General features: G+C 59.6%; 1 protein-coding gene across 3 annotated transcripts in view; it reads left to right on the forward strand.

Moving 5' to 3' along the window:
• Positions 1 to 21,829, forward strand: part of MYO7A (myosin VIIA) — an 80,591-nt gene extending 58,762 nt beyond the window's left edge. Inside the window, exons 28-49 of one of the 3 annotated variants that reach the window (XM_012645583.1) lie at positions 359 to 485; positions 1,129 to 1,248; positions 1,947 to 2,120; positions 2,978 to 3,205; positions 4,403 to 4,573; positions 7,154 to 7,271; positions 7,991 to 8,117; positions 9,041 to 9,324; positions 10,154 to 10,344; positions 10,794 to 10,918; positions 11,473 to 11,630; positions 12,479 to 12,632; positions 13,792 to 13,947; positions 14,427 to 14,532; positions 15,262 to 15,375; positions 16,413 to 16,500; positions 16,631 to 16,737; positions 18,060 to 18,245; positions 18,584 to 18,700; positions 19,672 to 19,755; positions 20,499 to 20,618; positions 21,199 to 21,829. In XM_012645583.1, coding sequence (XP_012501037.1) covers positions 359 to 485; positions 1,129 to 1,248; positions 1,947 to 2,120; positions 2,978 to 3,205; positions 4,403 to 4,573; positions 7,154 to 7,271; positions 7,991 to 8,117; positions 9,041 to 9,324; positions 10,154 to 10,344; positions 10,794 to 10,918; positions 11,473 to 11,630; positions 12,479 to 12,632; positions 13,792 to 13,947; positions 14,427 to 14,532; positions 15,262 to 15,375; positions 16,413 to 16,500; positions 16,631 to 16,737; positions 18,060 to 18,245; positions 18,584 to 18,700; positions 19,672 to 19,755; positions 20,499 to 20,618; positions 21,199 to 21,288 — 3,145 coding nt within the window. In that variant the 3' untranslated portion in view covers positions 21,289 to 21,829. The remainder of the gene's footprint in view (positions 1 to 358; positions 486 to 1,128; positions 1,249 to 1,946; positions 2,121 to 2,977; positions 3,206 to 4,402; positions 4,574 to 7,153; positions 7,272 to 7,990; positions 8,118 to 9,040; positions 9,325 to 10,153; positions 10,345 to 10,793; positions 10,919 to 11,472; positions 11,631 to 12,478; positions 12,633 to 13,791; positions 13,948 to 14,426; positions 14,533 to 15,261; positions 15,376 to 16,412; positions 16,501 to 16,630; positions 16,738 to 18,059; positions 18,246 to 18,583; positions 18,701 to 19,671; positions 19,756 to 20,498; positions 20,619 to 21,198) is intronic. The other 2 variants (XM_012645585.1, XM_012645584.1) reach the window with 2 other exon arrangements.
• Positions 21,830 to 23,243: the final 1,414 nt, after the last annotated feature.

Raw genomic sequence — 23,243 nt, forward strand, 5'->3', positions numbered from 1 at the left:
GGCCACCCAGCTGGTCAGGGACGAGGCAGGGGCAGTGTTTGTGCTTCTCGCTGGCACGGTCACCAGTGGCTGTGGCCACTGTGCCCAGAGCAGCATGCGCACCACCCTCTGGATGGTGGAATGTGGATTGCAGTTAGGGACATACTTTATGCCCGATGATCCTGTCTCCAAAGCCAGACCCCCCTCGATGGCTCCCCAGAGCCCTGGGCTCAGCCCTCCCAGCCCACTCTGCCTCCTTCTGGTGGTCTTGGGCAAGTTGGAGGGGACAGCTGTGTGTGTCCCCTCTGCTGCTGGGCCTGGGCGGGGGCCAGGGCTGTTCCTCTGAGGTGACCCTCCCTGCCCTGCCGCCCTGGCCCAGGGACGAGATCTACTGCCAGATCAGCAAGCAGCTGACCCACAACCCCTCCAAGAGCAGCTACGCCCGGGGCTGGATCCTCGTGTCTCTCTGCGTGGGCTGCTTCGCCCCCTCTGAGAAGTTCGTCAAGGTAGGGGGGGTGTGGCTTCCTGGGGTGGGAAGGGGAGTGGGGCCCCATCCCGGCACTGGGGAGACGGCAGAAAGAAGGGGCTGGGAAGGACTGGGAAGGGGGCCCATCTGGTCTTCTCCTCTCAGGCCTGCCACTTCCCGGGGGCCCGTCCTCCGGGCATACGCCTCCCAGGCAGTCACCGCTTCGCCTATTCCCCCTCAGCCGCATCGCACTGATGAGGGGCTGAGTCTGACGAGAGCGTGTCCTGGCCCTCTGTGTGCTTGTCCTGGGGCGAGCACTTCAGTTCACCTCAGCGTCGGGCCCTGCGCGCTGGGGACGCAGAGGGGTCTTGGCAGGCCAACCCGACCGTCGGTGCTGTGAGGGCGCGGGAGGTGGCGGGGACACAGCTAAGCCAGCTGAGTGTGGGCGGGTGGCCTGTGTGAGGTGCGGCAGGAGACACAGCTGGAAACAGGCGGGGCTGTGGTGGCCCAGCTGCCACCCTGCGGGGCGGTGCAAGGGCAGCAGGAGCCAGGGAAAGCAGAGGAGGCGTGAGGGCAGGCTTGCCTGGAGGAGCAGCCCCCATGTGGGCGAGGGCCTGGTGACGGCTCCAGTCCGGGAGGGGAAGGCCGGCGTGGGGAGGCCTCACCGGGCCCTCTGGCTGCAGTACCTGCGGAACTTCATCCACGGGGGACCGCCTGGCTATGCCCCGTACTGTGAGGAGCGCCTGAGGAGGACCTTTGTCAACGGGACGCGGACACAGCCACCCAGCTGGCTGGAGCTGCAGGTGCGGCCCGGCCCCGCCCCACCCAGCACACGTGCGTGTGTGTGCATGTGTGTACATGTGTGTGTGTGTGTGCACGTGTGTGTGCATGTGTGTCCAGTGTGTGTGTGTGTGCGTGCGTGTGTGTGCGTGGTCCAGTACGTGTGTCTACACATGTGTGTCCAGTGCATGTGTGTGCATGTGTCCAGTGTGTGTGTGTGCGTGTGTGTGCACGTGTGTGTCCAGCACGCTTGGCTGCCCCAGGAGTGTCCCCTGCTCTGGAACGCTGGTTCCTCAAGCACCCGCCCTCAAGGTCGGGCCCATGGGAGCAGGAAGCCCTCAGAGGACGGTTGACCCCCATTTGCTGGCCGTATGAACAAAGTGACTTGGCTGAGGGGGATTCCCTCTGCGTCTCGGTGGCTTCACCTGCAACATGACGATAACGATACTCATCTCCCAGGGTCCTGTGACGGTTATGTGAAGTGACAGCAGAAGCCCATGGCAGCACACCACCTCTCTGCCCCAGGGCCTCTAAAGGTCCAATGGGTGGGGCACACAGCCTGGCTCCCTGGGCACCTGTGGCAGGGACAGGCAGTGGCCTGGTGGGATGCTGGGCCTGGGGCTCAGAGGCAGCTCCAACCCCACAGGGAGAGCCAGAGTCCAGAGGGAGGGAGCCGGTCTGAAGTGGAAGGACCCCACAAGCCCTCTGGGGTCACTTCCAGGCCACCAAGTCCAAGAAGCCCATCATGTTGCCTGTGACATTCATGGACGGGACCACCAAGACCCTACTGACGGACTCGGCGACCACCGCTAAGGAGCTCTGCAACGCGTTGGCCGACAAGATCTCGCTCAAGGACCGCTTTGGGTTCTCCCTCTACATTGCCCTGTTTGATAAGGTATGGCCACCAGAAGCGCCTCGGGTGACACGGCTCTGGGCTTGTCCTGGTGCTGCCCCTGCAGGCCCGGGGTACTCACCTTTGAGGGAACCGGGGTTTCCTCCGTAGCAGTGGCAACCATGGCTCTGCCTGGCTCGTGAGCTGCTTTGGAGCTCCGTGCAAGCCTGAGGAAAACCCAGCAGTAGGGTGTAGACGGGAGCCCCGGGCTCCCTTAAGTCACGTGAGGCCGGATGCAGCCTCCTGTGCTGAAGGAAGGCCACTGAATAGGGTGGCTGGAGGGACGCGTAGCCACTTGGCTGAGACGCACTTTCTCACGTGCACGTGAGAACAGAACGATGGCCTGTCGGGTCGCTGTGACGTGCGGTGGAGGAACTCCTCAACTCCTTCTCAACCAGCTGCAGCGTGAGCATCCCCCAGGCGAGCCTCCGGGCGGAGGCGGCTCTGCTGAGCGGGCCTGGGGCTGCCGGCCTCACCTGCACACCCACACACGCAGGCCCGGGCGTGGACCCCTGCTGCTGGGCATGGCTCACCTGGATTTTTCTTACCTGTAGATACCACCTGTGTTCTCAGGGACTGTCCAACAGTTTCACAAAGGGCTCCACTAAGAAACGGGGATGCCCACGTAACGGCCCAGAACTGAGGCTAGAAGATAACTGGTGTGCCGGCTAGAGCCCACAGCTGGGATCTGGGGGTGCCCTTCCGCTCTGCCTCCTGGGGGACCTTGGGCACCTCCTGGGGGACCTTGGGCATGTGCCTCCCTCTCTCTAGGCCTCAGCTTTCCATCAGAACTAGCCCATTTAGCACAGTTGAGGCTCCTCGAAGTCCTCCCTGACTTCATGTGTGCTGCGTGCCCACAGGTGTCCTCCCTGGGCAGCGGCAGTGACCACGTCATGGACGCCATCTCCCAGTGTGAGCAGTACGCCAAGGAGCAGGGCGCCCAGGAGCGCAATGCCCCCTGGAGGCTCTTCTTCCGCAAAGAGGTCTTCACGCCCTGGCACAACCCCTCAGAGGACAATGTGGCCACCAACCTCATCTACCAGCAGGTGGTGCGCGGAGTCAAGTTCGGGGAGTACAGGTGTGAGAAGGTGAGTCTTCCGCTGAGCCGCCTTGGCCCACAGCCGCCTGTTTTCCCACTGTCTGCGAGCCCTATTAGCAAATGCCGAGGTTGGCACTCCCGGGCTGCTCCTGAATTTGTAACTACCTACCTGAGGGGTCTGTGAGGGGAGGCAGAATTACAGCAGCAAGGGTTGGGGAGAACCTCCTGCCGGAGTGGCTCACACTGTTGCAGCAACCAGGACTTGGGTATGGTTCTGAGTTAGTCTAATAAACTTGGCTCTGTATGAGAAAGAGACCTATTGGTTGAAACCAGTTTGCAAACGTTATTCTTTTTTCTACTTCTGAGGACAGGAGTGATGTGGTTGTTTTATTTTTGATAATGGTCATGGTGGATGTGATAGTACTTATGATCTGTGGGGATTGTGATGAGAGATGAGGATGGAGGTGACGGCAATGAAAACAATGGTTATTGGTGGTGGTGATGGTGATGATGATGATGGTGGTGGTGGTAAGCAAATATTCCGTCACAATGCATTAGGACAGCCTTATCGGTTGTCAACGTTCTGAAATACTCAAACTAGTTGGAACATATCTATTGCCTTCAAGGCCCCCAAGAGTCTTTCTCTATTACCCCTGCTGCCAGAGCCCTGGGGAGCCCTAGGTAGGCATCACTGGGGCTGCCACGCACGAGCAAATGCCCAGTCCTGCCTGGCTCTCCAAAGCCTCTGCAGTAGACCTACTGGCTGGTAGACACTTCAGCTCTCCCCTGGTGTGTGCTGCTGGTGACAGTGGTGATGTGGTGCCCTCCCCTCACCCTGACCCCCACCAGTAGTCCCCAGAGATCTCCCATCCTCCAGGACAGGCACTTCCTCTTTTCTCGTTTGTCAGTTCCAGTCGCTGTCTCACAGAGCCGAGTGTGTAGCGGCTGCTCGATGGGCTGGCTGGTCTCTTTGGGTCAGCTCATGTGCCCCTGGGCAGGGTTTGTCTCCATGCAGGTGAGGACCCAGGAAGAGGTGAGGGTGTGGCCCTGCCCATGGGGAACTCGTGGTTCCACTGAACAGACAAGAATTCCCTGGCGAATCAGTGAGAACACAAGTTCCCAAAGGCCGGGCTCCGACAGCTGCAGGAGGCAGGGCAGGAGCAGGGCCTGGGGGCCTCGGTGGTCTGGAAGGGCTTCCCGGAGGGGCCTGGACCACACACGTAACCGGGGCCCCTCGCCAACCCAGGAGGACGACCTGGCCGAGCTGGCCTCCCAGCAGTACTTCGTGGACTACGGCTCCGAGATGATCCTGGAGCGCCTGCTGAACCTCGTGCCCACCTACATCCCTGACCGCGAGATCACGCCCCTGAAGACGCTGGAGAAGTGGGCCCAGCTGGCCATCGCTGCCCACAAGAAGGTAGAGGGGCTGGGAGGGACCTGGGGGGCAAGGCCCCGAGCAATCAAGGCCCCAGCCCTCACCCATCTGTTGTGTGCAGAGGGGACCCGAGAGGAGGTGAGGGTGTGTCCTGGGGACAGGATGGCTCCCGACCTCTCACCTCCCAGCAGCCCTCTCTCCACGACGGACATCAGTTCACAGGAAGGGTGGGCTGGGTGCCAGGGACACAGAGAGCAGCAAGCCCAGTCCTGCGGTCTCCTGAGGGAGACCAGGGGGCCATGGGTGTTGGCGTCCCCTCTCCTGGTCTCCTGCTGCCACTCGCTGGTGCTACAGCTTCCCGAGAGCTGTGACTCAGTGGTGGTAGGCGCTGGAGGGAGCTTCCAGGAAGTGCACCTCCTTTTTCCTCGAATAACTCCAGCCCAGCGTCCTACCTGGGGGACTCTAGGTACAGCCCCCTGTACCTGCCTTGCTTGGGACCCAGGCCTGTAACCGGCTGAGTACTTCCCTCCCAGGTAGAGCAGGGGCGCCCAGGTGGGGAAAGGGGTGGGGGCACCAGCTGCTGGCAGGGGACCCCTGACCTCCTCCCCTCCGTGGCCCCTGCTGAGCACGAATTGTCTGCGCAAAGTTGAGGGACAGCCCTACAGCCCGCAGCCTCTCAGCCCATGCGGCACGGCCTCCGCCTCCGCCCACCCTCCTGACCTTCCTCCTTCTCCGGTAGCCCCCATGGGCCTCCGCCTCTCCCCGACGCTCCCCGTGCCGCTTCTCCATCCAGCCTGGCGTACCCTGAGGCCCTCACGCCCAGCCCCCACCAGAAGAGGGGCGTGTTCTGCCTGCCACCCCATCTCTCAAGTGAGAGACTTTCCTGGTCCTTGGCCACCTCTAATCCTCAGCCCTCGTGTCCCATCAGCTGCGGAAGCCTGTCCATCTGCCTCCCAAACAGCTGCAGCCCCCACCCGAGCCACCTCGGTGCTCACTGCCCCTGTGGCGCTTGGTGTGGGGCATGTTCTGGGTCGGATGCTGTTGTCATGCATTTATCTCACGCTGGGCACTTGCCATGTGCCCCTGGACACACAGCACGAATGGGACAGGGACATGGTTTCTGCCCTTTTGGAGCCCATGGCTGAGCCGTGTCTCCCCGCCAGGATGGAGCTCCTTGGCATGTACATCCCAGAGCCCTGGGCCAGGCCTCTCACAGAGCGGACAGATGTGAATTCGTGTGGTTTTAGGGTGCAAGGGTGTGTTATTAGGTTGTCAGGGCCGCCATAACAAAGTATGGACCGGACGGCTTAAACAACAGGAATTTGTGTCTCATGGTTTTGGAGCTGAGACGTTCACGATCGAGGTGTTGGCTGGGTTGGTTTCTCCCGCGGCCTCTCTCCGTGGCCTCTCTCCCACGGCCTGCACGCGCCGTGCTCTCCATCCGTCTCTGTGTGGTCCTTCCTCTGTGCACGTGCATGTCTGTGTCCAAGGTTTTTCTTATGAGGACACCAGTCATATTAGGGCCAACCCCAGTGACCTCATTTTGACGTCATTACCTCTTTAAAAACCTCATTTCCAATTAGGGCTGCATTCTGGGTTGCTGGGGGTTAGGACTTCACACAAATTTGTGGGAAGTCGGGGGGCACGTGATTTAGTCCATAACAGAGGAGTGTTTTAAAAACATTTTATTCTGAAATAACTTCAAACTTACAGAGAAGTTCCAAGTTCCAAACATTAGAACTGTATACACTTCAGCCAGACTGACCAGTGAGCCACACTTGCTGGTGGTTTCTCTTCCTGCGCACACACGCATCATTCTCTTTTCTAAGCCGTTCGAGATCAGATTGGCAACGTTGAGCCCCTCACCCTGAATTCCCCCTGCTCCCACGGTGGCATGGCTGCTCGGCCCTGTCGCGGCAGAGCTGGGGCCGTGTGCGCCCTCACCCACGCCTGCGTCCTCACCCACGCCTGCGTCCAGGAACTGCAAAACCACTAGTTTGCGCTGACCCCTCCAGTGCCCCCGCCACACGATGTTCTTACTAGGGCTTAGGGGAGTGTTTTTGAAGAAATAAATTGCTGGTGCTTTTGTGTCTTGCCGGAGCGAGGCGGCACCCCTTGTGGCTCACCTTACCCCAGATTCCAGGCCTCTCTCTGCTCTGATCCAACTCCCACAGTCAGCCGGGCAGTTTCTCCGAGGCACGATCTTGCGGCTTTGCCCACAGTCTTGTGACCTGACTCCCCCCGCACTGTGTCCCCCTTCCCTCCCCTTCCCTGCCTGCCCGGCACACACACCTCCTGCTGACCCAGGCCCTCGGGCCTCCCACACGGCAGGCCAGAATCCCTGGCCTTCCTGTCTCTGCTGAAGCAGGAGCTCCCTGGGGGCGGCACCGTGCCTTACCTGCCTTTGTGCGCCAGGCGTGCATCAAGGCAGCATTCACAAGTGCTCACGGACGTCGAGTGAATAAGAGAAAGACGAGGCGGTGGGGGTGGCCATGCGCTGCTGGGAACGGGCAAGGCCGTGAGGGCACAGCAGCCTGGGCCATGCTGGCTACAAGGCAGGGACAGATTTCCAGACAGTTTGTACTGTATCTCTCGTCCTGTGTCTCTCTCTGTTCCCTCCAGGGGATTTATGCCCAGAGGAGAACTGATGCCCAGAAGGTCAAAGAAGATGTGGTCAATTACGCCCGCTTCAAGTGGCCCTTGCTCTTCTCCCGGTTTTACGAAGCCTACAAATTCTCAGGTACCACCCCCCAGCCCTTCGCCCTACGCCCCGGCCCACGGCAGAGGGAGGGGAACGGCTCGGTGGGCCTCCTGCCTATGGGCTGGTTGGTCTTCTCTGGCTGATGACACTGAGTGTGGGTCCTGCCTCCCTGCAGTCCGGTAGTGACTCCAAGGCACACAGTAGGTGCTCAGTGGCACACTGGATTGAGCAATTGAATGAGGACTGAAATCAGTAGGCACCTACTGTGTGCAGAAGAGGGTGGCCCAGAGCACACACAGGCCAGCGCTGCTGGGCTGACTCCGTGAAGTTGAGCGGGGTGTGGCTGATGTAAACCCACATGGGCCATCACTTGGCCATCTTTGGGCCATCGTTACTGGGCCTCTGCTCCGGGCCAGGCCCCGCGCAGATGCTGCGCTTCACAGAACCAGGGCCGGAGGGAACCTCGGGACTCAGTCCAGCCCCTCCCCATATCCCACCTTAGTGCAGGGAAGGGACTGTCCAAAGCTACATAAAGACTGGTGGCAGGGATGGGGCCCCAACCCAGTTTCCTGATTAGACATTCTTCCCACTGCACCTTGGGTTTCGGCTTTCAGGGAGGCTGTGCCCTTTGAGCCTCAGTTTCCCTATCTGTAAAATAGAAACCAGTATATTCCCACCCTATCCCCCAACGGTTATAAGGATTGGGACGGGCAGGGCCTGGGAGCGGGAGGTCCTGTCAGTGCCTCGGTCTCTGCCAGGTCCCAGCCTCCCCAAGAACGACGTCATCGTGGCTGTCAACTGGACGGGCGTGTACTTTGTGGATGAGCAGGAACAGGTGCTGCTGGAGCTGTCCTTCCCGGAGATCATGGCCGTGTCCAGCAGCAGGTGCGGAGGGCCAGATGGACACACAGACGACAGACGGGGAAGGAGAGGGGCAGAGCTGTCCTGCAGGGCATGGGGGGTGAAGAGGCGCACAGTGGCCTGTCCTGGTCGCAGGCGGTCAAGCAGTTTGTGCTGCTCCGTGCAGCCCCTCAGGCCCTCCTCCTCACGGGAGGGACGCAGGGGCGTTCCAGCACAGTAATGGCTGTCCTGAGATGGCGCTGAGCCATTAACAAGACAGTTGGGGGCAGGCGAGTGTGTACAAAAAGAGCTTGGCCTGGGACATAGAGGCCTGGGCAGGACTCACCTCTACGTCCTCAGCCGTAAATAAAACAGGGGTCTTAATACTGTCGCTCCATAGCAGTGGTGAGGAATAAATGCCATAACCAGTGGGAGAGGTCTTTGTACGCTGCACAGCGTGGTGCACATAGACGGGGTGGCAGGTGGGCTCCTAGAACAGACTGGCTTCCCCAGCAGTGCGGTGGCTCCTCCCCCGGTCTGTAGGAGTCTCTGGGCTGTGTCCGATGTGGGCTGTGTCTGTGTGGGCTCTGACCACACACATGGGATGCAGTGGTGACAAGATGGTCCTTGCCCTCTGGGGCTTCAGTCGAGAGGGGAGACAGACATTGAACAGGCCGTTTTAAAGCAGGGAGCAGTGTGATGAGGGCTGTGGGAGGGCAGGGAGGACTTCCTGGAGGAAGTGGCATCTAGGCTGAGATTTAAAGGGTGAGTGGGAATTAGATAGGCAAAGGGGAAGGGGGCTGGGCCAGCATGGATCTCCCCACACCATGCCTGGCCATGTCTGACTTGGACTGAGATGTGTCTGACCTGGGCCACGTCTCACCTGGTTGGACCAGGCTCTGCTCTAGCTGGGTCACGATTCCCCTGGCTGGGCCATGTCTGACTCGGCTGGCCTTGGTCTCCTTCAGGGAGTGCCGTGTCTTGCTCTCGCTGGGCTGCTCTGATCCGGGCTGTGCTGCACCTCACTCAGGCCGGGCAGGACTGACCCCGGCTGGGCCCTGTTCTCCGTGTTGGTCCTGCAGGGGAGCGAAAATGACGGCCCCCAGCTTCACACTGGCCACCATCAAGGGGGATGAGTATACCTTCACCTCCAGCAACGCTGAGGACATCCGTGACCTGGTGGTCACCTTCCTGGAGGGGCTCCGGAAGAGGTCTAAGTATGTCGTGGCCCTGCAGGACAACCCCAACCCTGGTGAGTGGCTGCCACATGGGCTGCCAGGCACGGGGGTTGGGGCATTAGGCAGACCATGCACCTTGGCCTTGGCCTGGCATTCAAGGCTGCCAGTGCCTTGTTACCCATCCTTCCCAGACACTGGACCAGATAGCAGAACTCTGTGCCTTCAACCTGTCCCCCGTGGGGAACCTTCCTCTCCCTCCCTCTTTCTGGTCCTTCAATACTTATCTCCTGTCACCTCCTCCAAGTTAGATCAGGGCCCTCCTTAGTGTTCTGCAAATGCCCCCTGCATTGAGAGGCTGACAGCAGTGACAATCACCCTGACTGAAACCACCTGGGCCCTGGGAAGAGTGTGGGAAGCACAGAGTAAAAGGGACCCTGCCCTGCCCTCGGTGTGGGGGTGGGAGGTGCAGACAGTGATGGCCCTGTGACAGCGCAATGACCAGGGACGCCAGAGGCTGTGGGAGCCTTGAGGGAGAGGCCCCGTGCAGCCCGGGGTCCGGGGGAACCGTGGGAGCAGAGAACAGAGCAGGGGCCAGGCAGAGGCAGGAGAAAGCCGGCAGTTTGGTTTGATGGGCGAGGTGAGGGGGGGAGAGACGTGAGGAGGCAGGAGTCCAGGAGGCCTCCGTGTGGGCTTTCTCCTGAGGGCCATGGGGAGCCGCAGAAGGCTTTCGAGCAGGACAGTGGCTCCCCCTGGTGGCTGCATCTGTGTGGCGCATTGTGACGAGGTGGAGGCAGAGTGGCAGGTGGCAGACATGAGTGGGACAGGGGAGTTCTTCAGCGGGGAGCAGTGGCTTGTAGATCATCAACGCAAATAAAGAGGTTCCAACCCAGCCCCTCTCCACAGCGGGCGAGGAGTCGGGCTTCCTGAGCTTTGCCAAGGGCGACCTCATCATCCTGGACCATGACACGGGTGAGCAGGTCATGAACTCGGGCTGGGCCAATGGCATTAATGAGAGGACCAAGCAGCGTGGAGATTTCCCCACCGATTGCGTGTATGTCATGCCCACCGTCACCACGCCACCGCGGGAGATTGTGGTATGTGGCCCAGGGTGGCAGATGGGTGGGAGGCTCCCCTAGTCTCCTCTTTGCTTTCTGTATCCGTGGTGGAGCGAGGGATTACGATAGTTTAATGGTCTGTAGCTTCTGTGAAGATGATATGAGGGTTTTATGGGACCACAAACTTAAAGTTTGGGGCAGGTATCAAACCTGTACCAGGTGGGGGAGGGACCTAGAAACTGCATCAGATGAGGCACTGCCATGGGGCGGAGGTGGGAGAGAGTGGTCTGGGGGAGAGATCCGGAGGAGCAGCAGTAATTTCAGTGACCCCAAGGAGGAAGGGGGCTCCCCAGGCCGGAATGGGGCAGGGTGCCCACCCCATGGAGAGAGTGCCCCAGCCCCAGCGCAGAAGGCTACAGACTTCACCATGTTGATCCCAGTGGCCCAGGTAGACAGCGGACCTGAGCCTCCTGTCTCCTGGCCCCTAGGCCCTTGTCACCATGACCCCCGATCAGAGGCAGGACGTCATCCGGCTGTTGCAGCTGCGAACAGCAGAGCCTGAGGTGCGCGCCAAGCCCTACACGCTGGAGGAATTCTCCTACGACTACTTCAGGTGACGGGTCTCGGAGAGGGGTGCACAGGACAGCGAGCTGCAGGCTGCTACCATTCGGCGCCGGGGCTGCTGTGAGCAGGGCCTGGGTCACAAGGAGCAGGGGCAGTTTCTGTCTGCTGGGATAATCCATCTGTGTTCTCGTCTTATCCTCCCTTCATTTAAGAGATGGTCGCTGCACCCACCCCAGGCAGGTCCTGGGCACTCATGGCTCACTCCTGTGCCTGCCTCCGACTCACAGTCCTGGGCAGGAAACAGGCGGCCGCGATTCCGGTGCCCAGCCTTACGACAAAGGTGCTGTGGGTGGGGGCAGAGGAGAGGCTTCCTGGAGGAGGTGGTACCCACTGAGCTCTGCAGGGGGTGATGGGGCGGGTGGAGGAGGCTGGGCACAGCCAATGGTGTCATTACCTGTCTTACAGCTGACAAAGTAAGGCCCGGTGACTGTCAGTGGTGACTTGTCCCAGGGCCACACGCAGGGCAGGAGCGAGCAGGGGCGGGGGTTCTGCCCCGGGGCTGCCTGTGGCAGGGTCGTGCTGACTGTCCCTGTGCTGCGGCAGGCCCCCGCCCAAGCACACGCTGAGCCGCGTCATGGTGTCCAAGGCCCGAGGCAAGGACCGTCTGTGGAGCCACACGCGGGAGCCGCTCAAGCAGGCGCTGCTCAAGAAGATCCTGGGCAGCGAGGAGCTCTCGCAGGAGGCCTGCATGGCCTTCATCGATATCCGTGCCAGCGGGCGGGCCGCGGGGAGGGGCACGGCGAGCGGGGTTTTCACCTAGACACCTCCTTCCTCCCAGGGGCCCTGCCGGGTCCTGGCACACACGGGGAGGGTTGATGGAGGAGCCCTTCCACATGCCTGGCACCATAGGGTGTGCGAGGGGCTGCCTCGCCCACTGTCTCCTCTGACCTGTCATCCAGTTGGCAGATGTGCTGGGCCAGGCATGGAGAAAGGGCAGGGACCAGACCTGGCGCCTAGTCCCATGAAGGTGATATGCACATCGGGATCAGTGCTGTGATGGAACTAGGCGGCATAGTGCCCTGACCCAGCCTGGAGGGGGCAGGGAGGGCTTCCTGAAGGAAGTGGCATCTAGGCTGAGACCTGAAGGCTGTGTAGGACTTAGCCAGGCTAAGGGGAGAGGGCTGGGGAGTGTTCCAGAAAGAGGGAGCAGCACATGCAAAGGCCCTGAGGCAGAACAGAGCAGGGCCGCTTCTGGGCACAGCCGGAGGGCAGAGCTCACAAACGGAGCCGGAAGACCGGGCTGACTAGGAAGGAGCTCCCAGGCCCTGTAAGGTAGCTGCAGCTGTGTCTCAGGGCCAGGGCAAGCCACTGGGCAGGGGTGGCATAGTCAGATTCGTGATCTGGGAAGTCCTGGCTGCCGCGAGGGCTTGGGATGTGGGTTGGAGGCCTGAGGCCTGGGGACCGGTAAGGAGGTGAGGACAGCGGGTGGGTGGGAGGCAAGGAGAGCAAATGAGTGGCCTGAGACCCAGGGACCTGCTGAGGGTCACACCCTGCCTCCCTGCCCGGTGCTCCTCCCACTCAGCCACTAGCTCTTCCTTGACAGCCCCACCCGTGCTCAAGTACATGGGCGACTACCCGTCCAAGAGGATGCGCTCTGTCAATGAGCTCACCGACCAGATCTTTGAAGGCGCCCTGAAGGCCGAGCCCCTCAAGGACGAGGTTTACGTGCAGATCCTGAAGCAGCTGACCGACAACCACATCAGGTGGGCCACGCGTGGTGGGCAGGTGAGGGTGGGTCCCGGCCTGTTGTGACGGGGAGCTCACTCCCTCCAGACACAGCAGCTGGCTCTGCCTGGAAGCACGACTTCCTCACACAGAGCAGGGAGCTTCCCCAAGGCCCCCTCATGTCCTTGCTTGGCCCCTGAGGCCCAAGGACAGCCTGTCAGGAGCCAGAAGGTGGTGGCTGTCCTCTGCTGAGTCTGTCCTATACGTTTAACAGCCCCTGCTCCTCCACCTGGTCCCGCCTGAGCCGCCTCTGACACCTGTCCGCAGCCCAGACCCTGCAGTCTGCCTGCAGGTTGAGCCCCTAACCAAGGTCCCATCCCTGGCTCGGGCTAAGCTGCTGTTGGTTGGAAGCTTTAGCTGAAAACTCTCCCGGGTTTGGGCTCTTGGGCCCCAGAGGGTGTCACCTTCTGCCTACTGGGCCAGCCTGGGCAGGAGCAGGAAGTCAGGCACATGTTCCTCTCAGCCTGAGAGAAGCTCCACCTATCTCCTTGCACACAGCCCCGCCTTCCTTCCCAGCCCTGTCACTCTCCACAGCTCTTTGACAAACGCACCCTTGAGCTACACATCAGATCTTTCACGCTGCCACACTTTTGTACGTGCTGTGCCCACGGCCCCCAGATCCTCTCATCCCCTTCTCTGCATATCAGAATTTGCCTCACCCTTCAAAGCCTAGATGCCACCACCTCCTGGAAGCCCTCCAAGCTTCCCAGTCAGGCTCACGGAGCTCAGAGTGGTGCCTGAGGGACCCGGGCGGGCTGGTCTAACTCTGAGCCACTCAGAATGTAGCTGAGTTAAAGAGCTGCTGCCAGAACGTCAGTCACACACTGCTTCCTTCCTGGGGAAAGTCTTGCTGTGGAAAAAAAAAAATCTCAGGTGAACCCGAGTGCCTGGTAACATGGCAGCTTTGCGTTGTGGCGTTAGCATCTCATGTCCACATGGACGGGTAACTGGCCTGGTGTGGCTCGGCCAACCACCCGTTGAGCAGCTCTAGCTGGATCTGGCTGCTGGAAGGTGGGTCTGTGTTGGTCCTCACTGGGGTGCAGGGCGGGACAGGCAAGTGCTGCTGTGGTGAGGAGCCGAGTGGCATGTGGCCCCAAGCGCAGGTCCCCGTGATTCCCACCGTGCCTCCTCCCGCAGGTACAGCGAGGAGCGGGGCTGGGAGCTGCTCTGGCTGTGCACCGGCCTCTTCCCGCCCAGCAACATCCTCCTGCCCCACGTGCAGCGCTTCCTGCAGTCCCGCAAGCACTGCGCGCTCGCCATCGACTGCCTGCAGCGGCTCCAGAAAGCCCTGAGGTACAGCGGCCGGCGGGCCCTGGGCTGGGCTCCTGGCCACCTGGGGCTTGTGGGGCCAGCTCCTCGGGGACGAGGATGTGACCTCACAGCAGTTGGGGCCTATGCCTGGGGTACCTTAGCCGCCAGCTAGGCAGAGGTGTGGGCCCAGCGGCCCATTCCAGACACAGCTGGAGAGTCGGCTGCTCAGGCATGTGTGGCTCATACCGCCAAGGCCACGGGGAGGCACAGACACCTGGCCCCGCCGCGTACTGGGTCCACTGCCTCCTTCACTTCATCTGCTCCTCTCTGCGGCACGTACTATTATCCGCCCCTTTTACAGATGAGGCGCTCAAGGCTCTAAGGGGTCAGTGGCTGGCCCCATGGTAGGAAGTGGTGGGTGGGGATAAGAACCAGGCTTTGTCTGCCCCCAAAGTTTCCTGTGTTCCTGGTCCCAGGAACACAGTCCCACAACCCTGCCCCCTCTCCTGCCTCATTTTCAGAAATGGGGCCCGGAAGTACCCTCCACACCTGGTGGAGGTGGAGGCCATCCAGCACAAAACCACCCAGATTTTCCACAAGGTCTACTTCCCTGATGACACCGACGAGGTGAGGGTCCCTGGCTTCTGAGGATCTTTCTCCCTCCAAGCTGGGCTCTGTGCCACTTCCCTGATCCCAGCTCTCTCCTTGGGCCCAGGACCCCTCTGACCCCCAGTCCAGGCTCCCTTATCACCCTGAGCCCACTTTCCTGCAGGCAGAACCCCCAGGCCCCTCCCTCCCTCCTCTCCTGGCGTGGCTGGGTCCCTCTAGCCTGGTCCTGTCTTCCAAGGTCCTGTTTGTCTTTCTGTCTATCCATAGCGCCAGGGCCTGCAATCCCCACTCCCCGCCACGTCTCAGCACAGTGTCTCAGATAAACTTATTAGCAGTTTGAAGACTAGTTGCAAGACTTGTCTGACGCTAGACACTCAGAAATGCCACAATATGATTCAGGTCATAAGGACAGAAAACTTCAAGTCATTTCCCATCCCCTCCAGTGGGGGATCTCTCTCCTCCCTCCATCCAGGACTTCACCAGACCCAGACGCCCTCGCTGTGGGGCTGCTTCCCCTCCCGCTTTTGGGATTTGCTTTTCCTCTTTCTCGATTCCTTTTCCTTCCCATCCTCCTCCTGCCCCTTCCTGTGGTGCTCCTCTGGCCTCTGCTGTCACTCAGCTCTGGACCCATGGAGGAGGGTGTCACGTGTGGGAGGGGGCTGGTCTATGAGGCACAGCCAGGGGGGCAGGGGAGGACCAGGCCCCTGGGACAGGCCCTGCAGGAGCCAAGTGAGCCACCTCTCCCAGGCTTTCGAGGTGGAGTCCAGCACCAAGGCCAAGGACTTCTGCCAGAACATCGCCACCCGGCTACTGCTCAAGTCCTCAGACGGATTCAGCCTCTTTGTCAAAATTGCAGACAAGGTGGGTCGTTGGCTGTCTACCTGCCTGCTGCCGGCCCAGCTACTGGGAGATTTCCTGTAGGAACTCCTGGGCAGCAGTGGGGAAGTGGTGGGGGAGAGAGAGGAGGGGTGCTCACACGCAGCCCTCTCCTTCCACCCCTGCAGTCTCTCACACGGAGTGGCTACCCTAAATCTCTCTTCCCCCAGACGTTGCGCGTGGCCTCAGACCCTCTTGAGAGCCCTGTGCCCAGGCACTCTATGTTCTGGACACACCAGGCTCCTCACCCTGCCCCAACGCACATGTACTTCCCAGATTGGCTTTGACTGGTCCCGCAGCTGCCATGCTAGGGCCAATTAACCCTCGAAATAACCCTCGAGGGAGGTATGATTATCATCACTTGATAGATCACAAAACTAGGGCTCAGAGAGGTCAAATAACTTATCCAAGGTCACACAGCAGGGACTCAGCTCCTGGCAGCTCTAACTCCAAGGCTCATACCGCTGCCACCATCACACATCACCTCTCCTTCAACTCCTGTCCATGGAAGGCTTAAAGGTCCGGCTTTAAAGCCCCCTCCCATGGGAAGGCAGGATTAGGTGTCCCTCCTGTCGGCCACTGACAGCTCCGTGTGCATCTGTGTCTGTCTCCTCACTTCATGACTGTCCTTGTGCCAGACACTGGGGACCCAGAGGTGACCCTGATGAGGTCCTGGATCCAGGGGAGTTCGGAACCTGTAGGAGAGCTCGACACAGATGCCAGAGAATGTCCAAGGCAGGGATTGGGCCTTGTTCTTGGCCAGTTTCCCTTGGGCCTAGGGCAGTGTTCCACGTCCTAGGCACTGAATGGCATGACTGTCACTCTGGGTAGGAAGTGGGCTGTTCTGGAGACACTCAGCAGGCACGGTCAGGGCAGGGTGGGGCTGACACACAGAAACCCCTTCTGGCTGGGAGCGGAGTCTTTCTGGAGAAGGATCTGCCAGCAAGGCCTCGAGTGGGAACATCGGAAAACCCGGCAGTGCTTGAACTACAGTAAGTGGACCACAATGGCCATGTCCCTAGGTCATCAGCGTCCCTGAGAATGACTTCTTCTTCGACTTTGTTCGCCACCTGACAGACTGGATAAAGAAAGCACGGCCCATCAAGGATGGTAATGAAGCCGGGCCCTGGGATCATCTGAGGCCCAGAGTGGGGAGGTGCTGGTCAGGGCCGTGCTGTGAGGAGCATGGGCAGCCTTCCGCGCTGGGACCTTCTGGGTGACCGACTGCCCTGTGCCACAGGGATCGTGCCCTCGCTCACCTACCAGGTGTTCTTCATGAAGAAGCTGTGGACCACTACGGTGCCGGGGAAGGACCCCATGGCTGACTCCATCTTCCACTATTACCAGGTGAGCTGCCCAGCACCTCTCTGCTCGAGTTGTCTTTGTGTGCTGCCGGCCGTGCTGTACTTTGACCTTGAAAGCAAAGACCCCTTACCAGGTGGGGGACTTGTAACAGCCCAGCCTCGAAGGGATTCCTGCCAAGACCACTGGGGCCTCCAGGAGTGGTCCACATTCATGCTTCCGTCTCCTAACCCGTCAGCCCTCAGGGGCCTGACAGTTCTTCCTCTGAGCCCCCCATCCCCACCTGCTCAGGCACCCCTCTCAGTGCTCAGCTGTTCTCCAAGTTTGATTCTGCTGCAGTAACTGGTCTCCCCAAGGCCTCTGTGCAGTTCTGTAAATACTTCCTAGCATAGGGACACACCTGCAGAGCCATAGCACTGTGAACAGTAATTATACGTATGTTTGGTGTGGTCATTAGATGGGGACTACAAGTTCCATGAGAGTAGGGAGGGTGTGCATGGTTGCTTTAAAGGGCCTGGCTCATAGTAGATGCTCAACAAATATTTGTTGGATTGATAGACAAGTGAATAGGTGAATGGCTGGGTGGAAGGATGGATGCTTCACGGATTTATGGGTGGGTATTGGTGAGTGGTAGGTAGGTGGAGGGATGGACAGATGGAGAAGTGGATGTGTGGGTAGGTAGACCCATAGTGGGTGGTGGGTAGGTGGAGGGACAGGTATGGATGAGTAGATGCAGGGTGGGTAGGTGGAAAGGTGGATGGATGATGATTGACTTGGGTCTCTGGCAGCGTGTCCACAGGCTAGCCTCAGTTTCCCTGCCCTTCAAACAGTGGCTGAGATGATGGTGCTAAGGCTCCAGAAGCCTCTGGGTGGTGCTGGCCTGTCAGAGGCTTCATCTCTACCTTTGATCCATTCCCCACCCTCAGTTGTTCTGGGTGTGGAAATTTAAGGGGCTGGGAGGGTCCGTGTTGCTGCCGAAACCAGCGATCTCAAGGTAACACAGGGGAGGAGGGCAGACCGAGAGGCTCCTCCATGCAGGGAAGGCGCGGGAGGCTAGGTGTGCAACAGTCTCAGGGCCCCAGCTGGCCACGCTGAGCTTCTCCGTCTTCGTCGGGGGCTGCTCACCCCACTGCACTGCTGCGAGGGAAACGAGCTGATGTTCAGACATGACTGTGCTAAACTGTAAAGTGCTGAACCTGTGCAGGCAGACTTGCTGTTTCCCTGTCCTGTGCCACCTCCCTGGGAGAACAGTGTCAGCTGAGTGGGCCCAAATCGGGGGTAAGGCAGGAGACCCCAGCCTTCGGGTGGTGGGAGGGCCCCTGTCCTCCAGGTCCCTCCACGCCCGTGACCTGCCCTGTCTCTGGCAGGAGTTGCCCAAGTATCTCCGAGGCTACCACAAGTGCACGCGGGAGGAGGTGCTGCAGCTGGGGGCGCTGATCTACAGGGTCAAGTTCGAGGAGGACAAGTCCTACTTCCCCAGCATCCCCAAGCTGCTGCGGGAGCTGGTGCCCCAGGACCTCATCCGGCAGGTCTCACCTGACGACTGGAAGCGGGTGAGCACGGGGTGGGTGGTGGGAATGGAGGGCCCCTGAATGAGTCTTGGGCATCCCGGAGGTCAGGGGGCAGGCGCAGCAGCCCAGGAGCCTCCCATGGCTCCAGAGCAGGGTAAGGCTGCCCTCTGTTCTCCCCCACCTGCTTTATACTCCCTAGTCCTCCACGCACAGGACTCGGTGGCCACCATGATACCATGGTGACCTGCTCTAGTTCCCTTTGGCAGGCCTGCCTGGGAGTGGGAAGGGAGGTCAGGAGTCCATCAGCTGCAGTGGGGGGCTCTCACAGCTCTCAGGACCACCTGTCCTAGGCCTGCCCTGACCCCCCCCCACCCCCACAGTCCATCGTTGCCTACTTCAACAAGCACGCGGGGAAGTCCAAGGAGGAGGCCAAGCTGGCCTTCCTGAAGCTCATCTTCAAGTGGCCGACATTCGGTTCAGCTTTCTTTGAGGTGAAGGTATGCCTGGGAGCTTCTCAGAGGGGCGTAGAGGGTGAATGGGGGGGTGAGAAGGCATAGAGACCCCTCCCCAGGACTGCGGAAACAGCCGTGGCCTTGGACACCTGCCCTGGCAGGGAAAGGAGGGACACACCCTTAGCCGTATACTGCTGAGTGTCTTGGCGAAGGGCTCAGCATGGCAGGGAAGCCGACATGGAAACAGGCCAGGGTACCAGGGGACAGCGGTGCTGTGACAGTGGGAGCCCTCGCCCAGGTGCAGAGCCCAAGAGGCTCTGCCCAGATTGAGAAGGGCTGAGAGACTTCCTGCAGGAGGCGACACCTGAGCTTTCCAGGAAGACCCTGGGGACAGTGTCCTGGCAGGGGGCCGGCAGGCGTGAGAGCTTAGGTCTGGGCAGGAAATGCAAGGAGTTGAGTGCGGATGGGCGGAAGGTGTGAGGTGGCGAGCAGGTGGGGTGCAGGTCTCCTGCAGGTGGTGGCGAGTCTTGGAAGGTTTTAAACAGGTATGACAGGGCCAGAGGCCACTCTGGCTGTGGGGTGCAGGAGGGATCTGAGGGGCATGACAGAGGCAGGAGAATGGTGAGGAGTTGGCATGAGGGGATGGCCTTGTCACACCTAGGATGGGAGGCCTTTCAAGCAGCTCAGCAGTGCAAGGAGAGGTAGGTAGGTAGCTGGAGGTAGATGCAGGGTTCAAGGAGGGCTTTTTAAAGATGGGAGATCTTTGGGCTGAGACAAAGGCCACAATATAGAGGGTCATCCGGTGACCCATGAAGGGATGTGTGGTAGCACCAAGGGCCCAGCAGAGGTGGAGACTGTGAGGTCCTGGCAGGGCCACCAGTGCCTCTGTGCCCCTGGCACGAAGCAGGCAGCAGGAGAGGTTCACTTTATCCCAACTGGGGGCGGCTTCATTCCTGTCCCCAAATGCTTTCCTGCTCTGGGCCCCCACCCGATGGTTTCCCACCTTTCTTTGCTAGCAAACTACGGAGCCAAACTTCCCTGAGATCCTCTTAATTGCCATCAACAAGTACGGGGTCAGTCTCATTGATCCCAGAACAAAGGTAAGCAGGGACAAGAAAGAACATGAGGGCGGGCTTCAACTCTGTCACTGACACAGGTGGCAGACAGACCACCGCAGCCCCTGCCAGCCACCATTCCCCACTCTCACATCCCCCTGGCCGCACATCTTCAAAGGTGGTCCGTGTTTGCCGGGTCCACCGTCCTCACCCCACATTTGCTCCATCAAAATTGCTCTCCTAAAGTTACTAACATGTCCCTTCCTACTAAATCCCATTAGGTCTTTTCAGTACGTGGCCTTTTAGCATCATTGGCCACTCTGCCCCATGAGTCAGGTTGGCAGGCTGAGCTGGGGTCGCCCCGTGTCACTGTTGCTCGTGTTTATGGGCCAGAGCAGAAGGGGTTCAACTGGAAGGTGGTGATGCACTCTCGAGACCACCATCTTCCCCTCAGCTTCATGTGCCTCACTTTCCTCATTTCCTTCTCGCTTTCGTGGTGCCTTCCCTAATCCAGCCCATGCACGTGGTGTTCCCCAAGGCTCTGTCCTGCCTCGTCTCTCTCCTCAAACTCTCCCTGGACCGTCCCATCCAGGCCCACAGCGTCAGTTCCCTCAGGCATCCCAATTTTCCAATTTCTGCCCCAAGTACCCAACAGCCTCCTGGACTTTTGTCCGACCGGCTGGTCCAAACCAAGGCATGGGAGTCCGTGACAGAGCTGGCTACTCCCGCTAGCCATGTTCTCATCGGAGGGTCCGGGCTGTGGCTTCATGCCCTTTCCGCTCCCCCAGGACATCCTGACTACTCACCCCTTCACCAAGATCTCCAACTGGAGCAGCGGCAACACCTACTTCCACATCACCATTGGGAACCTGGTGCGTGGGAGCAAACTGCTCTGTGAGACATCACTGGTGAGAGCTCTTCCTTGCGGGCCTGGCGGGCTCCCCACTCACCTGCAGCTTAGCCATCCTCCCAGCCCTTGCAACAAACACGGGAGTGTGTGGTTTTGCCTGGGGTCAGGGTCAGGTCAGTTTGAGGCTCAGCTTGGGCTGGGGAGTAGACCCCTCATTCCACAACTATTGTTTGAGTGCCTTCAGTATCTGGAGATCGAGCCTGTGGTTATAACCAATTTGCTCCCGAGTTCATCAGTACAACCCTTGGCAATGAGACCTCCTGGCCTGGGCTCAAACTTCCAAAGTACAGCCCAACTGAGAGCCTTTAGAGTCACTCGTGGAGGGAGACATCCAGTATTTGAGGGACCCAAAAGCTAGGGGCTTACTGTGGGGTCATAACAGCTTAGAACCTTAGCCATCCAGCTGGATGAATCCTACCCTTCAACTGTGCAGATGGGGAGACTGAGTCCCGACAGGACAGGATTCGCCTTTGTCCTGGGTTCTGCCCACTGCAGAGGTCCCTAGAGCCAAGTTCTGGGTCTGAGGGGCTGGCCCTGCCCACCCACTGCTCTGCTGTTCTTTTCACCCCTGCTCCCAGGGCTACAAGATGGATGACCTCCTGACTTCCTACATCAGCCAGATGCTCACAGCCATGAGCAAACAGCGGGGCTCCAGGAGCAGCAAGTGAACGGTGTGGAGGAGGTGCTGGTTCCGTGCCTGCACTCAAGGCAGCAGCTGGCTCAGGCCTGTCGGCCACCCCTGCAGCTGGGGAAGACTTTCGCCATCTAGGCAGCGAAGCTAGTCACCACTGACCATACCAACTGGGCCTCTGACCTTCTTCCAGGGAGGTAACCTCTCTGGGATGCAGAACTCTCCATCCACCCCTGTGGTGCTGGGTTGGTCTAGCCCTAGCTTGCCATGGCCTTCCCAGTTGTAAGAGCCTGTGCTCCTTGGGTGGCTCGCCTGTCTCAGACCAGCCCCATCCTGCACCCTCCTTTGACCTTTGTGCACCATTAGGACAGAGGAATCAAGAGGACAGTCTAGCTCTCCATACTGGCAGCAACCAAACGTGCATTGACTAGAACACGCTGCAGGTGAAGGGGCTGGATCCTCTGCTGGGGTGAGGGAGACAGACCACTTGTATATATTGTAGTGTGAGTACCCGCACCCCCACCCCCAGCCTCCCCTGATCACCTCAGGGCATAAAGCATCTGTTTCCTCCTCTGGCCATACAGTGTCTTTGCTGGGGGAGGGGGAATGGGAGAGCATGTAGGGTCAGGACAGGTCCCTATAGGGGAGTGGCCTCTGTACTTCCTTGGTCTGTGCCAGCTGGGTCCCAGATGGTCTGGGTTGGGGAGCTTGAGCTCAAGGTGTGCTCGAAGTGGCTTAAAGGGACCAGCTGGGACCTGGGTGGAAATGCTGGACATCAGCCTGGGAGATGGGGACCTAAGTGTGCGTGGGCTGGGGGGCGGTCTAGAGGAAGAACCAGCTCCTGGGCCTTAACTAGGGCCAGTGGAGCCAGAGTGGCCCTTGCACCTACCAGAAAGATCTCGGCTCATCAAGACATGTCCAAGAACCCCAAGAACAATGCTGCTTTGTGTTAAATCCTTGTGGGTACCTGCAAAACGTTGCTTTGTGACCAGCATGGGACAGCCAAGTTTGGACATGATTGGGGTAGGTCTACAGTGGGGGCTTCAGCCAGAGAAGGTATGATTTGGGGGCAGGGAGTCCTCTGGGGCTGGGGTGAGTGCCTAGAGCAGTGCCAGTGGAGAATCCTCTGCAGGGGAGAGGGTTTGTGATCTGCCCTCAAGGTCCTCCCGCAGAGCCAGGTCCTGCTTGCCCTCACACAGGTGTTTGGGCCACTGGCATCTATGTCCCCGACCACCCCCCAGGGAGCACTGTCCCTCAGCTGTCTGTGTAAATGGAGGCCCCCCCCGCCCCCCAACCAGACAGCCCTGTCCCACCAGTGTTCACACGTCCCCAGTCAGCCCAGGATGAAGCTGAGGCCAGAAAGGAAGTATAAAGGGGTGAAGGCCACACAGTGGAACTCAACTCACTGCCGCTAACTTTGGGATCCCAGATAGAAGGGGCTCCAGACGGTTGCTCTAAGCTCAGTTTTCCCTCAGGGTCAAAGGCTGTTAGGTAAGCATGGGCTTGTGCCCACGGTCCCACTGGGGGATCAGCGACCCACAGGTCACAGGAAGCACTGTGTGTGTAGGGGGATGAGATCTTTGCCCTGACATGTGCCTATGCCTCCTCTCAGACTCAGGATGGCATCACCATTGTACCCACCCCTAGACTCCCTCAGTCTGGGTGATCACAGAGGGGTCCAAAGAATACCCCATTTCCCTCTGGCTTCCTGAGAGGTTCCTTTATTTACATGCACAGTCACTCCTTTAACACGAAATACCAGGGAAGTGTCAGGATGAACAAACCCTGTAATACCCCAGGAGCAACCAGCTCCAGTTCCAAGACCACACACAACTGTTTTCCCCTGGCCTACACCCTTGAGATGCATTCCTCACAGAAAGAATGATTCCCCTGAGAGCCTCAACATACTCCCCACCACCACCCTTGTGCACAGAGAGGAAGAGAGGGGAGAACATGGACATGCTAGAGGAGGACGAATGTACCGTATAAAAG

This window comes from Propithecus coquereli, unplaced genomic scaffold (assembly GCF_000956105.1).
Source record: "Propithecus coquereli isolate 6110/MARCELLA unplaced genomic scaffold, Pcoq_1.0 Scaffold235, whole genome shotgun sequence".
In the NCBI taxonomy this organism is placed as follows: Eukaryota; Metazoa; Chordata; class Mammalia; order Primates; family Indriidae; genus Propithecus; species Propithecus coquereli.